Raw genomic sequence first — 20959 nt, forward strand, 5'->3', positions numbered from 1 at the left:
GCTTTGCTTATTGTTGTGCTTTCAAGAAGACTGAAAACGGACCAGGTCGTGAATATTACTTTTTATTACGTACATACACACTATACCTATGCAAACCCTTCGGTATATGTGTCTGTCTTATGAAGTTTTTTTCTAAGCTAGAAGTAGCTTTCCACCTACAGCAGAAACGATTTTTCTACAGTTTTTCTCTAGCTATTCTCATTCATCTCAGCTATTCTATACATCCAATGAAAAGACATGTTACAATGCACATTTTCTACGAAATATAGTCTGAAACTATATGGAACATTTTGCTTCATTTTACACGATGTTTTTTCTCTCAAATCGGAAATTTTAAGCACATTTAAAATCTTATTTATTTATTTATGTTTAATTATTAGGGCTAATAACCACATTATACATTTACAATCTTCTTTAATGTATTTTCTACGACGTCTTACTTAATAGAAAACCGTAGACATTCACAATTTACAAAATTCTACATATATTAAGCATATCGTAATATCCCGTAAGCATTCTCTCTAATGAAAGTGCTTCAAAAAAAGAACGGTACAACGTAAAATATCCATATCTCACAATGTTCAAAAAGACCAGGCGCCTCCATGCTAACGATATGAAGAACACTGAGTACTAACATCAATATTTACTATCAAGGCTTTGCTAATGTTGAATTGAGTGTTTACAGGGGAAATATTCAATCGTGTTCATGTAATATTCATTATTTAATCATTCTTCGAAAAAGCATTCTGAAAGCTTTCGAACAAATTGAAGAGGTAAAAAATGAGCTCATAAAAAGCAACGCCATCTGTCGAGATATACATTAACTATTCCTTATATTGTTGCACATGCTTCTTTATCTACGCCTTCATTCTTCAGTTTATCGAGTACGTTTAACTGATAATTGTTTACCAGTCGTTCACATTTCAAACACATGATTAACAATTCTGAAAAAGGAGTCAATGATATCTTAAATTAAAAAGCTTAAATTTTTAGCCCGTATCAAATCATCGAGCAGAATCGAACGAGCAACATTACTCATTACTTCTTCTCAAAATATCCGTAGTTTCTCATCAGCTTTATGCACGTGTCTTTGGCGAATATTCCGAATAGTAGAAGATCTCTCACATTCACCAATGCTTCACACATGCAATTGACCTCAGTGCGGGTTAAAAGAACTAAGACAACCAAAAGAAAACGAACAACAGAGTTGTACCTTCGGGCAAGCAGTTGTAGTTGATGTCGAGAGATACTTCTCAAATGGCGGAGATACCGAAACAGCCATGCAATCAACAAAATGGCATAGCCACCTTTCGCTACACACTTTGCTAGGGCTAACGCGCCCAGTCCAAAAAGAGTGTCGAAATGTCCTTGGAGAGTTGAAAATGAGATTCGTAGGCACGTACAACATCTAACACGCTTTATTCCTTTTCCTCATTTACCTCCTTTTCATCGTGGCCATATCACTGTTGCTGCAAACATAACAACATATTGAAAAAAATGAAAATAAAATGAGGAAATGGCTACAACTCCACTTCTTGCGACGTCGTGAAGTTCTCGAATTCCTATTGCTACAAAAAGACAATACGACAAGGGAAATAATGTCGCTCGCTCGCTCGTGACCGTTTGACAACGAAATTATGCAAACGTGTTCTGAATAGTGTATATAGATCATAGAATAGATAGACTTAGGGAGAGAGTGAGGAAAAATCAAAAACAGTAAACCGACAAAAAATATTCGGACAAGCTCCTTATTCTAAGTATGTAGATTACAACAAACATGTAACATATATTCTGGAAGCAATACCTGTTACAGTAAAGTTAATGTTTTGATTCATTTGTTTAAACTCGTTGTACTCGTTGTAACTCGTTGTAATGTACAACATTAGTCGAAAGCTAAGATTTTCATGCATCAGCAGTATCTTTTCTGAAGTTGTATTTTCGTATTGCATCGTATTTAAGAGCAAAGAACACAATTAAGATTAGAGGATTACGGTAATTTCGACAGAAATGAAAGGTAAATACTTCCTCGGTATTCCATATTCTCTGCTACAAACAATTTTCTTCTGTGCTAGGTTTTGCCTAGGAATATTTCGATGCCTTCTTGCTGAAATAGTTTCAAACAGTTTAATACTGATAGATATTTTTTGTGTTGTAAAGTTACCAAGCGAGTGTTTTGATTAAAGCTTACAAAGCGGCTTACAATGCTCAATAAATTGTTCATTACCTTTAGCTTGTCAGGAGCTACGGCTTGTTCTCAACCGTATCGAAAGCAGCCCCGGAGCAGAGGCTTTGTTACTTTTCATTACCTTGCTAACTGGAGTTTATTTTTTGAATAACACACTTACGTGGTGGTGTTGTTTGATATAAAATCATTTAGCTTGATATGAAATATACACAATGAACTATTTTGTTTACACGAAGTATGTTGAACATTGTCTAATGAATAGTGAATAGGTTATGTACTGTATACGTTACATGTCCTAATCAACAGCGTACACCATGAATGTTAGCTTTTTCAGTGAACGTTGAATAAGTTAATATTGATCGTTAAATCGAACATTTATTCCTAGCTGTTCGTTACGATGACGAAATAGAACATTTAAATTCCTCGTTAAATAGTGCCACATTTTTAATGGTAATTCAACCATACGGCTGCTGCTTTTCATTACAATTCCGTTGCATGCGTTGTTTGGTTCCACATGATTTCACTCGTAGCTTCGTTAGCGTTTTTTTTTCATTTTACATTGCACACACTTTCGCGCTTACTTACCCCATCTTACTAGCTGCTTGTTTCTTTCCCAAAAAGAATGATGATTGGTTGATCGAAGTTAGCAATAGCTCTTTCGATGGAGGTTTGTGTGTTTATCTGGAATGGCTTTACATTCGCTAAAGACGTATCAAGACTTATTTGATCGCGTAGCAGGATAATCAGTCCTTGATACGGGGAGACAGTCCGGAAAGGATTTGATACCGGGTACTGTTGTGTGGTCTGAATTACGATTTTTTGTTGTTTGATCACACTCTCTCACCACCGGTTGATATTGAATATTTATTATGTTTCCTAGGACTACCTTCGACATTTTTTTATAAAAATAATTCTGACATACACACATTTACGCATCACTGCAGCATTGTCTAAAGGAATTGAAGGACTTCGTGCCTAGGCATGAACAAAATAATAGGAAGAAGCGCGTTCGAGGCAATACATACTATTAAAACATATGTACACAAAATACAACGATGACTCATGATTGAATTTAAACATTTTAAAAAGTTTGAAACAAATGTTCACATAAAACCATGTAACCTTGCAAGGTAAGGCAAGGAGCGCTCAGCATTCATAACGTCCACGAAACATTCGAATTTCCTCATATAAGCAACCCTCGCTATAAGATCGATGCAATGCAATATTAATGCAACAACAACACCAGTACAACAATTCATCCAAGTTCTTAGCTTTCACTGAGAAGAAAAAAGTATTACTCATGACGGACAATGAAGAGACATAACCAGAACTCGTATTCGATTCCACTTTTATTGGGTATCTTCCAAACATGAGCGATGCTCAACGCTTTCAGTTCAAGGGTATCACATAGAAGAAAACACATAAACACACTACAACACCCTCTAGAAGGAGAGAATACAGCATCTACAGTTGTTGATCACAGCCTCAATGTTCGATAAACAAGCGAGGGAAGCCTCCCTGGGAAAGGGGATAGCAAGGGCCCTCAAATTACTGTACCAATAAGAAGCACTCGGTAATGGCTTACAAGCAATTGCTTTGATTGCGTTTTTTGAACATGCCGACAGGCACGCTAATCTGTCAATAATATCTTTATGTTTGCTGGATACTTTCTTCTCTACTCAAAATTCAGTTGTTTAGAGTATAATAGCTGTATAGCTGTAGAGATTGACCTGGGAGCACTACTGTAAACATCTTTAAGTATTTACTAAACAAACTAAGCGGTGTACACCAATACAATTGTAAAATAAACTAAACAACGGCTTGATGCTGGCATAAGATCATTCTGAAAATAACATACCGCTTAATTGTTTAGGCATAATATGACCAATTTAACACAGCCATGTTTAGCAATGAATTCAAGTTTAATGTTAGAACACGTTGGGTTGCACTAAAACATCATTAAAAAATGAGCGCGTGTTATGACGAAAAAAAGGATCGTCAAAAGAGCAAGGTTTTCATACTGAACATATAATTTCAATATATAACACATAATTTCTAAAATAGTCTCTCTATATATTCTGACAAACTCAGAACTAATGCATTGTTTTGCTATTCGGACATATACATAATTTACCTACTTACCGATCGGCGAGATGCTCCTCGTGCGAGATCATCTTAGAAATGTGCTTACAGCTGGAATCGAACTTTTCCATTTTCAGCAATACTGCTAGTTCCTGTTAGAACCATACACTCGCACATATGATTTCGACCGAAGCGATAAACAACAAAAACACCAATTCACTACAACCGAACCAGGAAATAACTGGATCACAACTGCCGTCTACCATCGATGTCTAGTTAATTTTACGATAGTCTTCATCATCATCACAGCTTCATCATCTATCGTGACACCTTCAGATTGCCTTATAATTGGCAACCGTTGAAGGGCTAATTTACTAATAGCCAGTGTAGCGAGTGTCGGTCAGATGAAACGAGGGAATGAAGAAAAAGAGGTATGAATTGAATACCAACCCCTGTTATCTTATCTACAAAAGAGAAATATAACCCAACTTTTTTTTTATTGAAGTTATAGAGGTTTTGAGCCTTTTATGGCTGCCTTCACATCTTAACGTTTATTTCACTTAAATTCAGTAACAATGCAAAATGTGTTATCCATCAGATTCGATCGTAAATTCCGATCAAATAAAACCCAACGACGTCACTATCGCAGATGACCGCAGCATCAGTTTTAGCTGATGTTTGTACTTTGTACTGTAACTTGAGAATCAGGGGAATCCTTTCAATTATAGATTTAAGTTACTAGAAAAAGACTAGTTTCGGTGCAATTTAAGTTGCAATCAATCAACCCAACGTTTCAGTAATTTTATCCTTTTGACGCACTTCGGTGTGGTCGTTAGGAATGGTGGCGTACATAAAGAGTCGCTTTATCAGTCTATCATCGACGTCGAAGGGATTTTAAAGAGAAAAAAAACAATTCTTTTAACCTCCCATATCACTTTGTTGAAAGGTTTAACAGTTACAATAGCACGCACGTTTTAGCACGTTATAGAGTGCTGCACTGATTTTCTTTATTTAATTTATCGATCTCGAATGTTATAAATTACTTAATTCAAATTTGAACAAATGACTGAACAAAGACCAACCATCACATAAAAAATCACACGGTCACACTGCGATTAGATAAAGTCAAAATAAATAACTACGTTTTTGGTGCTGTTTTTGTTGCACTGCAAACATCAACCAACATGGCAACTAAGGTATAAAACATTGAATCGAATGTACATTTTGACACGCAAGATTAGATAAACAGTGTTTTTCACTTGGTTAACATCATACAAACCACATTTTTAATTCACGTGATGGACACGTGTGAATATAAACATCAAATACGTATTGACATTTAAAGATAACAGTCAAACTCGTTAGGAAACATATCACGTTATGGATGCTTCAAGTATCTCTTTGGAATACGTATCCCAGTCATTATATTAACTTAGGAGTAGTTAACACTTTATTGCATTCGTCTACCTACTTATCGATAATGCGATCATCATAGAATTAGCAGCAAAAACCCTTGTGCAGTGGTGCCATTGTCCGTAGGTACAGCAGCATGGTGTTCAGTTTGAAAATGCAAACAAAATCACGTTATCATCGAAAAGTCCTAGGTGTCTGTTGTAAGGAAAACACTCAATAAATTTTATATCTTTCATTCCCAGCCCAAACCAAAACTTATCATGTCTCTCCTTCTTGGCTTAAAGACCATTAAGGTCATGCCTTCCATTTCTGGCTTACTAGAATTATTTTCCACGAAGCCAAATTGTCAGTACTTGTTACGGTGGGACGGTACAGAAGGGATTTGATACTCGGTCCTGTCGTGGACCGCATCTCCGTATAAATGCATTGGATTTAATCTTAATTCTTTTATACAAGAATTAAAATAATTCATGGAATCTCAATGCTCCAATTCCATTGTGTTTTGCTGTTCAAACAAAAAGTGTAACTAAAACGAAGTATACCTATTTTCGTACAACATATGGAATGTTGTCATTGTTATGTTGGGCAACAATTTCAAGAATTGCACCATCGTTACTAAAAAAAAATAATGAGCAAATGTATATACAACCATTTCTTTTAGACATATTTTTCATTTCGTCTCTACTTTCACATTATATAATATCATAGTTTAATGTGTTTTACCACACCACAACGTACAAAACCTACCTTTGCAACACAATTATCCATTTAGTAGGAAATTGTCTCATTCCACCTTGTAGGTTCACAAATGCTAACACTGAGTTTCTGTTAGATACAATTTACCAGTCAACGGGTCCCTACATGGGAGCAGAAAGCATTTGTGGCACTGCTCCACATCTTGAAAGGTATCTTCGTTTCATGTTCTCTATCACACCAAAAACCTACATTGCCTTTGCAGTACTTGTACTTGTAGTGGAATCGACCGTTTAGAAGGAAATTTATTTATTTTCTCTTCGCACCACTGCTACACACTCGTAGCTGGATGTTTCTACCAACCTTTAAGCAATATTATCGGTTGCACAACTTGTAGCATGGCAAACTGCCTACATTAGCTCTTTGTTTCGTACAGCATATAGTAAGCGGTTCAAGGATTTTCCCTTCAATCGCACGAAATCGTATGGCTCTCACCAGAACCTTTCACGATTCAGTAACCTGAACTCAAACCCCAACATTCACTTTAGCCATTAACGCGGTCTAACAGAATTCCGTCCCCATGAAAACCGTTGATCACGAAGACTGATATAACAGAAGGTAAAGGGAGAAAACAATTGACAAAAGGGTCCAAAAAGAAAAAAACCAAGGCCGTTTCAGCATTAAAAAATGTATACAATGCTTTTAAGTAAAAACAATAAAGAACACACAAATGCGTGATTCCGGATTTAAACCTTTGAACTTTTTGTTCCGATTTCGGGGAAGTAATGCACACCATTCTTTCTGTCACGTATCTTTACCCTATATTAATACAATTCGTTATGTGAAATATACTTTGCATATCTAAATACAAAGAAACCATGTTTACCTTCACTACTAGCGAAGATATACAGTACTGTAGTGATGCTCCCGACAAAGACTTTTTGTTTTCTGAAAATCGTTCTATTTGTTTTGATTTCACACATCTTTTCCTTTGGATGATAGAGAAATTTAGCACACAGGTAGCTTACTTTGTATCGTTCCAAAGTGGTGTGGTGTCTGCTTTCAACACAGATGGAAAGCATTTTGTATAAAGAGTGTGTATTTTGAGTGCTTTCGTTTATGGTGTTAATTGTACCGTAGTAAGAAACTTCCAAACAGACCCGTACACTTAAATATGAAATGTGCAATTTATGCAAATGTTTTCGAACTAGCTGCAACATGCAACTGCTGATATCGAGGAGATGCAAACAACTTTTTACACTGTAGGAACACAACATGTTAGTCCTGCAGATTGCAGAGAATTTAATGCAGAAAATACACTGTACACTACTTTCTACCAGCTAACGGTGCAATGTAAAGAACATAAAAATGAGAAGAAAGAACTCCCGATTGAAATGCCATAACTCAGATATTTTTTTTTTATTTCAAAAAGGACGGCCAGGCCGTATGATTTAAACCATAACTCAGATATAAGATATGAAAATTTAGGCAAAGTTTACACGTCTTACTGTAAAGTACATAAAAAGTAAGCTTCTTCCCTATATCTCTTTTACCAGACCGGTAGGTTCCTCATTTATTACGTGGAAAGTTCATTAATAAAAAATGTCCATCCGTATACTGCGCACCATAAGACTGTTTTATATGTGGTATTAATAAGATTCTTTGATGCTCTATTTTCGGTTTGCCAAATATTTGCCATGTTCTTCTACCTCACCCTATCAAAACTTTGGTGTAGCTCCTTGGAACGACTTGTAGCTAAGAGTTTGATAAGAAATGTTAAGTCAACTCAACCGACTTTTACGTTTTGCTTGTTAACCTCGTGATATGTATGTCGAAAAGTTTTTGCTTTTTTTCTGTTACCTATCTAGCAGAAATACTGCGTAGACTAGACAGCTACAAGTCGACTTGTAGGGTGATGGACGATTCATCATCTTTAATCTCTCCTTCCCTAGTTTTCTGTGTTCTCTTCATAGTCTTGTGCATTATTCCTTATTATTATTATTCCTTAGGTAACCAACACAAGAAGCATGTTACAATTTAATCCATTCAGCAATGGGCCGTCAACCAACCCATTCCATTCGGCAGTCAAGAAGCGTGATTAATGTTTCCCAATAATCAATCGAATGACATACGACTCCTTCGCGCAGCACTGTCGTGAACAATTGATGGAAAAGTGAAAGAAGTATTAATTACTTACCCTGTTAACGACTATGCGAGATTCCATAACCCTTAGTGATACTAAACAACCTTTCTCAATGCCTATTAAACCAATGTCAAAAGTCGATTAACAGTCTGAAGACAGTACCCTCACGAATCAAATTCAAATCTCTCAGAATCTAAGATTGATTGCCGGCTAAACGCTTTATCGTTGTGAACGTTATAAGGTATAACATTAATTCCTCTATCGTTGGATCCCATCTCGAGTACCTACGTAGAATCTGCTCCTTTTACTACCCCCAAGCAACTTTCCTGTGACAGAATGAATCAGTTTTCTATTACATGGGTCGGTATTTTACAGCCACGGAAAATGAACTTTTCTCCGGAGAAAATATTTTCGCACCTGCAAAACGCAACTGTTGAATTAACCCAAAGGTCATGATTAAACGACAATTAGTGTTGCTGACCTGTTGCCCTTTTACAATTTTGATCCATTTTTTAGTCCTGGTCGCCCCCTCGTCAATCATTTTCCAGTTTTTTCGTGATAAACTTCAAAACCAGACTTTTAGATGGAAGGAACAAGCGTGTTCGAGAGTATGTGTGTCAGTTTCAGTTTTACGTCACGCAACATGCTAATCTATCCAGCTATGAAGTCCTTGGTGGGCTTGATCAGGGTAGCAAAGTTTGCTGTTGAATCGAAAGTAACTATCGCACAATATCAGCATAAGGTTGATTTGGGCTACATCAGTTTTGGTAAGTAGGCTCATTCATATCATAACATACAATGCTACGCGGTTTGGGTGACGAAACGTTAAATTTCCGGTCCTTTGTAAATATTTACATACACATAACATACATACATAGACATACAAAGGCGTATATCGAGAGATACACCCCTACACTGGTGTTAACTTTTAAAACCTTTCTGGTCTAACGAAGAAATGGAGCCCATACCACATCACACCAGGTGGGTTAGTTAAAAGTCAAACTAAATTCGACGTCCGTACTTTCATGGCTGCTATTAGTGTTATGTCGGATTATATATTTCGGATACCGGGCAGTGGTGTATGTGATAAACGGCGCCGGTCCACACGGCAGGACCGGGGATTAAATCTCATCCGGGGACCGTCCCCCCGTAGCAAGGACTGACTATCCGGCTACGCGGTAAAAATTAGTTTAGTAAACCAGAAATGGCCTGCGTGGCCTTAGAGGACATTTAAGCCAACAAGAGAGAGAGAGATTTTGGATATAATCTATATCACGAACTGTACTATTTATCTTTCGAAGCCTCCATTAGATTTGCTCATCCCTCCTGCTAAAGTTGACAAGAACAATATGGTGCAGAAATAATCAGTCGCAAACAACACTTGCGTTTGTAGTTGTGAGATTTTATTGAAAAAATGACCAACCCGCATCGCATCAGAACCTACTCTAACCCCTCAAAAACACACAATATATCAATGTCAAAAATCAATACATTCTATAATCAATAAAAAGTAACTTGTTCAATAAAATATCTAAGCGAATGTAATATCTTAGCGAGTTGATCGCCTTGCCGTTCCACTGTTTCACTACATTTTCCTTGAATAATGAAAGACCTGTTGTCCAGCCCTGATTTTACTATTGCTATCATCACCAGATATTGCTATGGTTATACTTGTTTTACGATTGTTCTCTCTCGACGATTTGAAGATATTTTAAAATGTTATTTGTGACGGAAAAAATACTTCTGCCGACACAATCGGTGAATAGCAGAATCCCTTGCAGACTTTCAAATATCTAGTTATACCAACTTCTGTTCAATCGCTCCGATTTATAGGATTAGGATTTGGTACCGATACTTTCAATTCAGAAACCCGCACAGATCCGATATCATTGCCATTATATAACCAGGCTTAGAAATTAAAATTGCTTCCTTTTCGTGCATCGAATGATGAGCTTCTTCTCGAAAATTAATAATAGTACAGATTTCACGTCTACAAGCATCGCTAGATAGCAAAACTGTCCGCAGATGAATGGAAAACAATTAAATTCAAGAATCATGGTTCTACCTCGGCTTGACACATTCGACGTATCGTAAAAGTAGAAGTATACGCTGCTTTAAGTTAAACACTGAAACTGCTTTTGCTGTAGAATAGTATTTTTTTCTTTTGTATGGAATTCCAAAGAACACATACCATTATGTCTTCTAATTCAAACAGATTTTTTTATCAGTAATCAGTCTGCCTCACCCTAGTGACATCATATATAGTGCATTCGTCGATAAAAGGTGCATTAAGCAAGTACTGATTTGGAATCAGTACTTGGAGTGAGCATTCGAATTATACACTTCTATTCGGTGGTGGAAATCAATGCAGTAAAATTGCGAAACACGATATTCTACTCAACGAAATGATGATGATGATGGATTCGAAGCATGAATTCAATCCGGAAATGAAACAACGCCATTACAACGTCGGAAAGTTAGCAAGAACTTAGTTTTACACTTACTTTCCACCGTCATCAGCATCCTCATCAGCCTATTTATTAATTCTGGGGATTTTCCTAGCTTTAGTCTTGTCTTCGTTTTCCTCGCTTCAATCTATCGTCTTCCAATACGTCCACACCAAAGCTTGGGAATAATGAGAAAAGTTGGAATGCAAAAACGCATCTAATACGAAACATTGTCCTATGCTGGGAGAATTACAAGCGCAGCACTAACGGCAACGACCGAAAGAGTCCATTAGCTATTGGATAAAAGTTCTCTATAGAGTGCTAATTCACATGGTGGATTTAATGTCAGCAACAGTCATGGTGTAAGTACCAGGTGTTCTTAAAAGTAGTTTTGTTCTGTGAAGTTTTGTGCAAACTTTTCGCAACTTGTTTTTTTTCTTTCGGAAGCCTTGTTACGTTCAGATCTCCTGATAAATTTCGTCCAAGCACACATTCGTATGTGGGTGGAAACTACGATAGAAAAAAACCGATAACTTTCCCACATTTTACTATCCTAGGTATAACGTTTTCTGACAACTCACGATATAAAACCTGTTTATATGAGTAATTCTTTTAGCAATTTTTCTCCATTCCTACCACATTCATATTACGTTTTCATCGCGTGTACGAAAGCAGATGATAATGAAAAAGTCGAGCCAATAAATACCTTATGGAAGAGTGACCATAAATAGTTCGGTAGTTCGAGTTAGTTAGGATGCTGAAAACTCCAACAACAGGGGAATATATTTCGCCCTCTTTGAATGTATTGCTGGATGAAAACCAAAAAGCTATTTACTCGAAGAGCACTAAACAACTCAATCGTTTATTTAGTTAAATATTCGAAAAATACGTATTACTGTTAAAACCGAATAATGGTACAGTTATAGGTTGAATACAAAAAAAGGATACAAAGAATACAAAGAAAAAGGATATTTACTTTAAGGAATGAGATATAAATTATTCTTTATTGTTCTGGCTTTGAAATAAACTTTAACCTTCCAATCGACCGATTTCATGTTGAATATTTAATCACAAAAGATGCCACCATGCGCCGTTGCTTCATACGAGTCTCTTCAATGAAACAGGTTACGTTCTACGTTTAAGAGTAGTTTCAAACTCCCATATCGCTTTCATTAGTTGTATGACTGACAAATGGTCAATGGTCAATGGTCAACTGTTCTCAAGGTCGAATTTTCCAACCAAAAGCCGTTAATTTCACGAACAGAGAGACTTGTAAATAATTCAATCGCTTTTGACGACGTATAGCAAGTATCGGAAACGATTGCACATTGAAAAACATTTCAATTTGTAAGCCTGCACCCGAACGAGTAATCAATTTTTATACGATAGTATAATTCCCCGAAAGTAAGCAATACGGCCGTTCTACATGAATAAAAAAAATCCCCGAAAATAAGAAGAAGAAATACATCAAAATACCTTCCATACGTCATGCCTGCACGTCCGGTGAAACATATTAAGCACAGCAGCTTCGACGAAGCATAGGTAAAAAAGTTTTACTGGCTATAAATCTTGGCCACTAAACCGTGGCAGCAAATAGCATATGGGAAAATGTTGCGAGTTTACCCAGAGGAAACGATGCAAATTTGTTCGACCGAGTTGACAGCTTCACGGTGGCCAAGGCTGATTCGGAACGCAGAGGAACTTAGAGGAACACAGGGCGGTGCAAATCAAATAAAAAGAACAGAATTGAAAGTGTGTACCTTAAATTACCAGCCAGTTGAACGATTATAAAATTCCATTCCGTTACGACAATGAGTACAAAGATAGCGAAACAAACCACTCGACGATTATTTTGCAAATTTTAAGTATGAAATGAGTTCACATTGAAACCTCAGAGGACAACCGAACAAGTATGGTTTTGTGGTATGTTATTTAATGTGAGAATTATCCCAAATGAGTTCACTGCCACGCAGTGCACAATTAAAATGGTAGATATCTACCACATAATTAAATCACAGCCGGAAATAAATATCATTCGACATGAGAGTAGGCCACCGGTTTTCAGCTATTGAATTTAATTAGGAATCTATTCAAATTTTATGGCCTTATTTTGCAGGCGATAAGCATCTCAAAGCCAGATAATGGAATTACACGCATAAGGGTATCAATTCCCTTTGGCAATTCATCGCCAACATCGCAACCAGTTTTAAGCACAACATCTTAATAACACACGCAAGTTATTATTTTTCAAAAACTAGTTCGTAATTTTCTAACCAACGAAACATATAGTGCTTTTAGGCATGATTTCATCAGGAAAAAACGACATCATTTTTCTTTTATATTACATTCGTTATTATGTGTTCCATTGTCCATGACAAAAAAGTCCCTGTTGTAATCTTCGTGTAGCAATTTTATGTTTTTGTGTGTTTCAACGGGAAATAACCATTCATATGCGAATCCGTCGCCAAATCAACATATTGCAATAAAAAAGTACAGCCCTTAGGGTAAAAGCTATCCACTGCCGAAAAAAATTACTTGCTTAATAAATGAAGCGGAAACATAACGCATACTAAACACCGTCCCTTTTGTCCTAAGCAGCCTAAACGAATGGGAAGCTCAAAATATTCTATACCTTCAGGTGGCAAATAAACTAGCTGCCACGTCATAATAATTATTTGCTAACGCTATTTGCATCGTAACGGAAATGTGTTCACTCAACTGACATGTAATCGATTCACGGTGCTGTCATGAGCTTACGGGGTGGACCGACAATACGATATCGCATTGTGGTCTCAAGCGCATCCGAAATCGTCATCAAGCTATATCCGGTATCGATCCGATCCGAAAGTAGTTGCCGTTCGTTACCCAGCAAGGCTAACGAGTGGTATCGACAGCAAACTATGCCATGCCAACCTCCAATTATCAACAATTTGCTTTAATGTGCCCGACAAACGATTGCTTTTACTACTCCTCGTCGGATGCAACCCTTTTTTTCATGAGTCATGATTCATCGTGGTTCTTCATCGATTTTTCATTTGGCCTACATCAGTTTTATCGTCATTTCGTACCGCTTTGTATCTCGATGCATCACCCTCGTTTAGGATGACTCCTGATGAGCACATTTCGTCTTAACTCAGGACTTAACACTATGGCGTAAAATAATCAATCCTTCCATCAATCAATCCGTTGCTTCCATAATCAATCCGTTGCTTCCATTGCCCATTTGCCCATCATGTCCGTTTAAACAAATTCGTATTTATTCATTTTTTTATATTCTTACTTTTCTTTTACATACCTTTTTATTTTTTACTCACGTGGAGAATCATATTCTTCAAAAAATTATATTGAATGTAAAATTGTTTTGAAAACTATAATTTTGCGTAGTTCTAATATATTGCGTGTGCGTCCCTTGCAGCATATATGCGCAGAGAAAATGATTCAGTTATCTTCAGTTATTTAAAAAAAAAACTCTACCCTACGAGTAATTGTTCCACCAATTCGACACATCTCTTAGTCAGACTACATTCAGGATAGGAATGAGTTTAGTCGTCCCAGTTGAGTTGCATCACTCAACGTCCTAGTCAATTCATTGGTTGATTTGAGAATGAATCTAACCACTGCGCAAAAAAAACTACCACTGAATTCGACATTTTCATCAACTCGCTGGAACAGAAGCTGAAGGAAGTTCTGTAGAAGGGAAAATGCGATCAATGTTCGAACTTACCTTTCACCGTCGTCATTGAAAGCGAAATCACCAAGCAGCAGATCCCGGAAACGATAACGCGGTGGTAGAGCCATACGCGACTGCTGCAAGCTATCCCGGTCCACTACCTCGATGATGGTGTCCTCCATTACGCTGGTGCTTGCGCGGGGCGCATCTGCTCGCGGGATCACATATCCCCCCGCGGCCCGTCGTGGCCGGGGGGATCGAATCCGTTGCCACACTTTGTCGGCTATTTTGATACCGTGCTGATAATACGAAGAAGATGTCGTCTCCCACCAAAGGGCCTTAACCTCCAACCTTACACGACCACAAAATTGTTTTGCCCCTAGGATTCAATCAACTTTCTTTTACCAGTGCTGGTAGGGCTGATTAAAGATAAATAATCTACGCAAAGGTTAACTTTATTGAATTCAATGTTACAACCCACCACACTATTAGGCATTCGCCTGCCATTTTTTTTTTTTGCACAACACTTACACAACGGAAACTGATTCAAATTTAAAGAACACACTTACAGAAGCATTTTCTTCATAACCATTCCAACAAACCGCACATTGCTCATAAACATTTTTTGGTTTGGTTTCATTTCTTTTTTGTCACTTATTTTTGACACTTTAACCGGATGGCTTCGACTCACACATATCACACAGGCTCACAACACGATGAAAGTAACGTTTTTAGTGATAGACAATCAATATGGTAACACTCACTGATCGCTAGGGGCATTCTTGTTGAACATACATGCACACTCACAGACACACTAGAATATAAGCAAATCCATCCCAGAAACACTCCACATATTCACTATTAAGATGACGTTTGACTTTTATTGCTTGAAATTTTATTGCTATTAGATGTAATGGTTTTGTCACTGTTTTTTTTTCAACGAATCGTACATTTACACTTTTATTTCATTGTATTTCTTATTCTTAATTATGATATGGTTAAGATTTCTCACCACCAATAGGCTTTCTTTTCTGATTTTAAAAGTTAATAAGTATAGCATAGGACATGTCAGTACAGTTGGAATGAATATATTATCGAAATACAATTGGCAACTAAACTCGTATAACATTATGTCATTGCCTCGAGTCTTAAGTAGCCCAAGCAATATTCACAACAAGAATTGACCACCAAGCTTGTTCATTATGTCGTCTTGTACAAGCTTCCCTACGATTCAGATGATTTGTTCTAAAAATTCTGGCCTTTTCGAAGCGGTAAACACACATAAAAATAGAACGATTTATGTAATTCGATTATGAAATTAATCAAAGCGGCGTATCGCTTAATCGCCGCTTGGGCGGCTACTAGTCCCAGTGGCCATTTACAAACGCACTATTCAATCTTGTGATTCAAGAGAAGTATCAAAATCCTCCTCTAAAACAAAACGTTACGGGTGGCAATCTGTAAGGAATACACTTATCAGAAAAATAACTCCATTTAATTACTAGCTAAAGAGAAATGGAGAGCAAAACAATTTGTTTTGTTAGTGGCTAATTTGATTTTATCACAACCTGCTGTCGAATGAATATTTTTCGAGGGTGATAAAATTAAACCCTTTACTAGGTAAGTGGGTTTATTCGATCCATAAATTATTAATTATATGTTATATGGGTTTTGATCTATATGTTTATGTATGCGAATATGAAATAACGAATAGAGAGAAAATGTTGAACTTTTACTGCAAGAAAGGATCAAAAGCTAGCGTACAGACAATACCACAATTTTTGCATGACATAAGACACGTAGTAGTATACACTGTAATGAACAACATTCAGAAATGCATTCTCTTCAGCGATCAATTATTTTAATATGTATGTTATTTCCCTATACAGGATTACGACGAATTCTACATAAGCGAACAGGATTAAGTGATGGAATAATTTTGCCTGAGCCGATATTATGGTAATGAATTTTCAAATTTCGACATCTAAAGCATCGGCTCTGCCGTCTGAGTGGTATCATTCGTTAGTAAATACATTCTTGTAGAAAGTCTTCAATCCGAGCGCAGTGCCAATTCCCAAAACAAAGGCTACTACCTCGACGATATATATCAATGTTGATCGATCAAGTTGACAGAACTGAGAACTGTATAAACGTATAAACTTTGTATAAAAGTTCTATATAGTAACTCTAGGCAACTGTCTCGGAAGTCACGTCAGATACCAATAAGTTTGAAGAAAATACTCCCTCAATACATGCCTTCATACTAATTGTACCCGCAGCTTTTTTCGGAGCAATGGAACGTGAGGACTTTCTCATCAGCAAATATTTAATTACTGGAGGTGAAAATCTTAGGGGTGTGCCTTCTTTTAGCAGCACCATACTTTTTTTTTTACAACCGTCCCTACGACTGATTCAGGATGATATCGTTTAATACCAGGACGTGTTAAAGTTTCCGTGTTGCGGTTTGTTGGATACAGTGAAGTATCCGCCGAATCAATAACACACAACGTTGCGAGAGTATTATATAACACAATTTCCCTTTGTGTCGATACGCAACATACACATAGCAACGCTGGTATTTTTAATTATTCACCCGCAGTAGAACCAATACCTACAACTTCTTTGCATATTCGGTTCTTCCGATTAGGCTGAGTGATTCTGCTAGCTGTCGCAGTGAATTCCAGCCAAGGTTTTCCTACCTTAATATACGTGAATCTATTCTTTGAACAACTTGTACATACGATTCTTGTCTTCCTTAGTCGTGTCGGCTTACAGGACGCAATGATTATTTGCATAAACGCACCGGCATTTAATTGCAAATGACATTCAAATATTGCCACCTTCTGCTTTGTTGTGTTTGTTTTCCTTCGCGAAGGATATATATGATAATTTCACTACATCGAGATACATATACATACATATGTATGTATGTAATTATGTAGGTGAACTCTGTATGTTTTCCGTGATCGAATGCCGGGTACCAGTGGGCTAGCCGCTGAAAATCTTAATGTCATTACAATTAAGAAATACAATTAATGTCATTTACTTCTTTTACTTTACCAGCAAAAAGTATAGACAAACATCTGAACAGTGTAAGCACTTTGCATCAAGTTAAAGATGTTTTGTGTCTGGATTTTAGGTTAAATTATTTTCAATTTACACAGTTTGTTTTTATCTCATCAGAAAATTTTAACATGTATACAACAAAAACCTAAGTTCAAAGGGTCAAGGTTTGACCTTTTGCCCTTCCTTCGGTGCCCTTACTACGAAAAATTATGTCACACAAAATTTGACCCTTATCGGGGCAAAAGATTCTTTGGCGAATGGTCTACTGCTCAACTGAAACATTTTCTTTTAACGCAGGGTTAAAAATACGAAAGTTTTTAACTTTCTTCTCAAACAGCGCTCCGCTCGATGTCGGTAGTTAATACTTTCCAGAAGGAGTAAGCATTACTACTGCTCCGCTGTGATGTGTTTCATCACAAACATACCAGAGCCAAGCTGGCGTATCTTAAAATTTAAATCAGAATTATTACTTTAAGATACTAGTAAAAATCTACACCTAACGTTTGTTTTCGGAATGGACATAAAACACTTTGAATGCTCCGAAGTAGATTCCCCTTCAGTTCTCATAATTAAGCCATCCTGTGGTTCATCCCTGCTTAGAATTATAGCGAACTTCGCCAAATGTCCAAATGAGAGTAATAGCAATAGCCTCTTTCTTCTTGGCTTAACGACCACTAAAGTCATGCTGGTTATTTCAAGCTTACTAGACGGATGTTTACGTCGTAGCCGGATAGATAGTTCTGGCTACGGGGAGATGGTCCGGATGCGATTTGATACCCGGTCCTGTCGTGTAGAACCGGTGTTGTTCATTAGATATAGCACTGGGACGCCAATAGCAATAGTAATATCGTTAAATTTTTATGTTTTTAAGCAAAGCATGTTCGTCCTTTTTGCCGTATGGCACATGGAAACATTCTTTCCTACCGGTGACGGACGATATAAATCATTAGAGGGATGTTGGTGCCGGCTGCAGCGTTCCAAAAATAGTTTGTCCCACAAAGAAAATTCGTCAAAGCGATCGAAGGTGTCGTAGTCGTTGTAATCGACTGGAGCACGTTCAATGAAGCATTAGTTTTCATGTCTGTTGATTTGAACTTTGCTGACATGGGAAAGTGGTCGCAAGGATTCCGCTGTGGTTCCCGAGGGGTTTCAGCGGATTGAGAACTCCCTCATTATGTTGGCAAACTAAAGCTCCAAAAACGAAACAGGAAACACACACACAAACAAAGGAAGAAAAATTGATATGATGTTCTATGAAAATATTTTTCTTCTGTTTTGTCCACTTGCGAAATATCATTTCCGTGAGTAGGTTTTGCCCAAATGATTGTTCAGTCCCCGAGAACATAGTCGGCGATTAATTATGCCTCTCATATTCAGAGAGAGGTTCCACTTTTTCTCACCGGATGAGGTTTTTTTTCTTCTTTGAGACGGAGGTTCCGTTACTTAAATACGATGAAAGTGTTCCAGACGGCGATGGTGATGAAAAACGATAATGATTGGCGATAATGAACGATAACATAGGAATCATCATTCAGGTACAGTGTTCAGTTTTGGATAACATTAAAGGCGAAGGGCTTATGACATATTTGAAATATGATAGGACCAGGACTCTCGGTCGGCATACACAAAGTTTGACCTAGAAGAAATAGCGTTGAACATGAAATACCTGGGAGTATAAAGTTCCACTCATTTCAATCATTTCACATCCACACATCATTTTCACAAACAAAACCTCATAGTTCCTGCGGATAAGCGCAAAAACCAATCATTATATAACTTACTGCGAGACTTAACAATTTGTAATGCTTGTTTATGAGTAATTTCATTTCCCGAATAAACTATCGCACATCGCTATTTACTTTCGTGGATTATTCACACTTTTGAGAAACGAAAAAAGGGTTCTTGGTGATAATGCTAACGACACCTAATGATCAAAGAAGAAAAAACAACTATTTGCACGTGAAAACTAAATGAAAATGGCCTCTAACGATTTTAGATAGCACTAAGAAAACAAAACAGTTTCACTAAAGGAGTCAAAGGGATGTCAATGGAAAGTGTACAATTGTTATTATGATTGTCGATTTTGGTTATTATTTTTCGCTTGCATTAAGGTTATCGGATCATTTCCACTAGAATAGGTAAAAAGATGGAGATATATTTGAGCTATGTAATATGTAAGGTATTAATTCTTTACAGGAATTCTACGTCTAACAATGACAACTTTTTGGTAGCAAATTGTTCCTTAAACCATTTTTGTTGGTGGGGAAATAAGATTGATAAAAGTAGCTATTGCAGCTTATCTTTGAAAACCCATGGGGGGGATATATTTATGGGTGAAAACCCATAATAAATAAGTTTAATATTTATAAGTACGCCGTAGTAGAGCCATCTTTTAAAGTAATCTTTCTCTGTAATCACGTAAACAGAAGCAATGAACAAGGACTAATCGCCAAGGTTTACAAATATCCGCTGTTTTCATACCAATTGTCTATTCCTATCATTTGATTAAAATAGCAAACCAAACGATAGGTAAATGTATACAAAAACAACCCCACCATTACCAACACCAACTATAAAATAACGTGAACCGAAAACAGCAATACGAACGTCAGATTTGTGGTACGGATAGTGCTAACTAGACTAGATCGTAAACTTTGTAACCTAAACATAGAACTAATATTCCCGTTAGAATTAGACATTTCTCTTCGAATCACCAGACGTCTGCTGCCGCAAAAACCCCCGCAAATCGTAAAAAAAATCGGCGTGAAACACACAGACCCAGGCAGAGTCACCAAAGAAAAATTGTTTAGGTTTCTCGCCAGAATAGGACGGGATTGCACTGCGTTATCAAAAGAAGAAAGTTGGAATCGTACAGTTTTATGTTATTTCTTTTCTCACTTCCCACGTAAGAATGTATATTTAATAAGTAGCTGAATCCAGCTTCCTAGGTTTTCACCAAGTGATTTAGATACCGGCAGCTAAGGCCAAATGGCTCAACAAAAAGTATATCTCGTTTTATTAGTTTGTTTTCTTTGAAGCGTAATCAATACCAACATCGACAACAGAGACGCTCATCCGATGCCCTGGATCGCAACTAAAAGAGAACGTTAACATGCACTTTGTTCAGCATATCATTAACTATTCCTTTTTTTACGCAATGGTTCCGAACACGTTCATTAAAATGACCATCTGTTTTTTTTATACGAACAAATCAAACTCGTTTACCGTTTGATCGATCCTGTAAACTTTGCATACATGTT

At 37.0% G+C, this 20959-nt stretch overlaps 1 protein-coding gene across 1 annotated transcript in view; it reads right to left on the reverse strand.

Moving 5' to 3' along the window:
• Window positions 1–20959, reverse strand: part of LOC125768199 (potassium channel subfamily T member 2) — a 112379-nt gene that overhangs the window by 90218 nt on the left and 1202 nt on the right. The window contains exon 2 of the mRNA XM_049435538.1: window positions 14688–15664. Coding sequence (XP_049291495.1) covers window positions 14688–14815 — 128 coding nt within the window. The 5' untranslated portion in view covers window positions 14816–15664. The remainder of the gene's footprint in view (window positions 1–14687; window positions 15665–20959) is intronic.

The sequence above is a fragment of the Anopheles funestus genome, chromosome 3RL (assembly GCF_943734845.2).
Source record: "Anopheles funestus chromosome 3RL, idAnoFuneDA-416_04, whole genome shotgun sequence".
Taxonomy (NCBI): Eukaryota; Metazoa; Arthropoda; class Insecta; order Diptera; family Culicidae; genus Anopheles; species Anopheles funestus.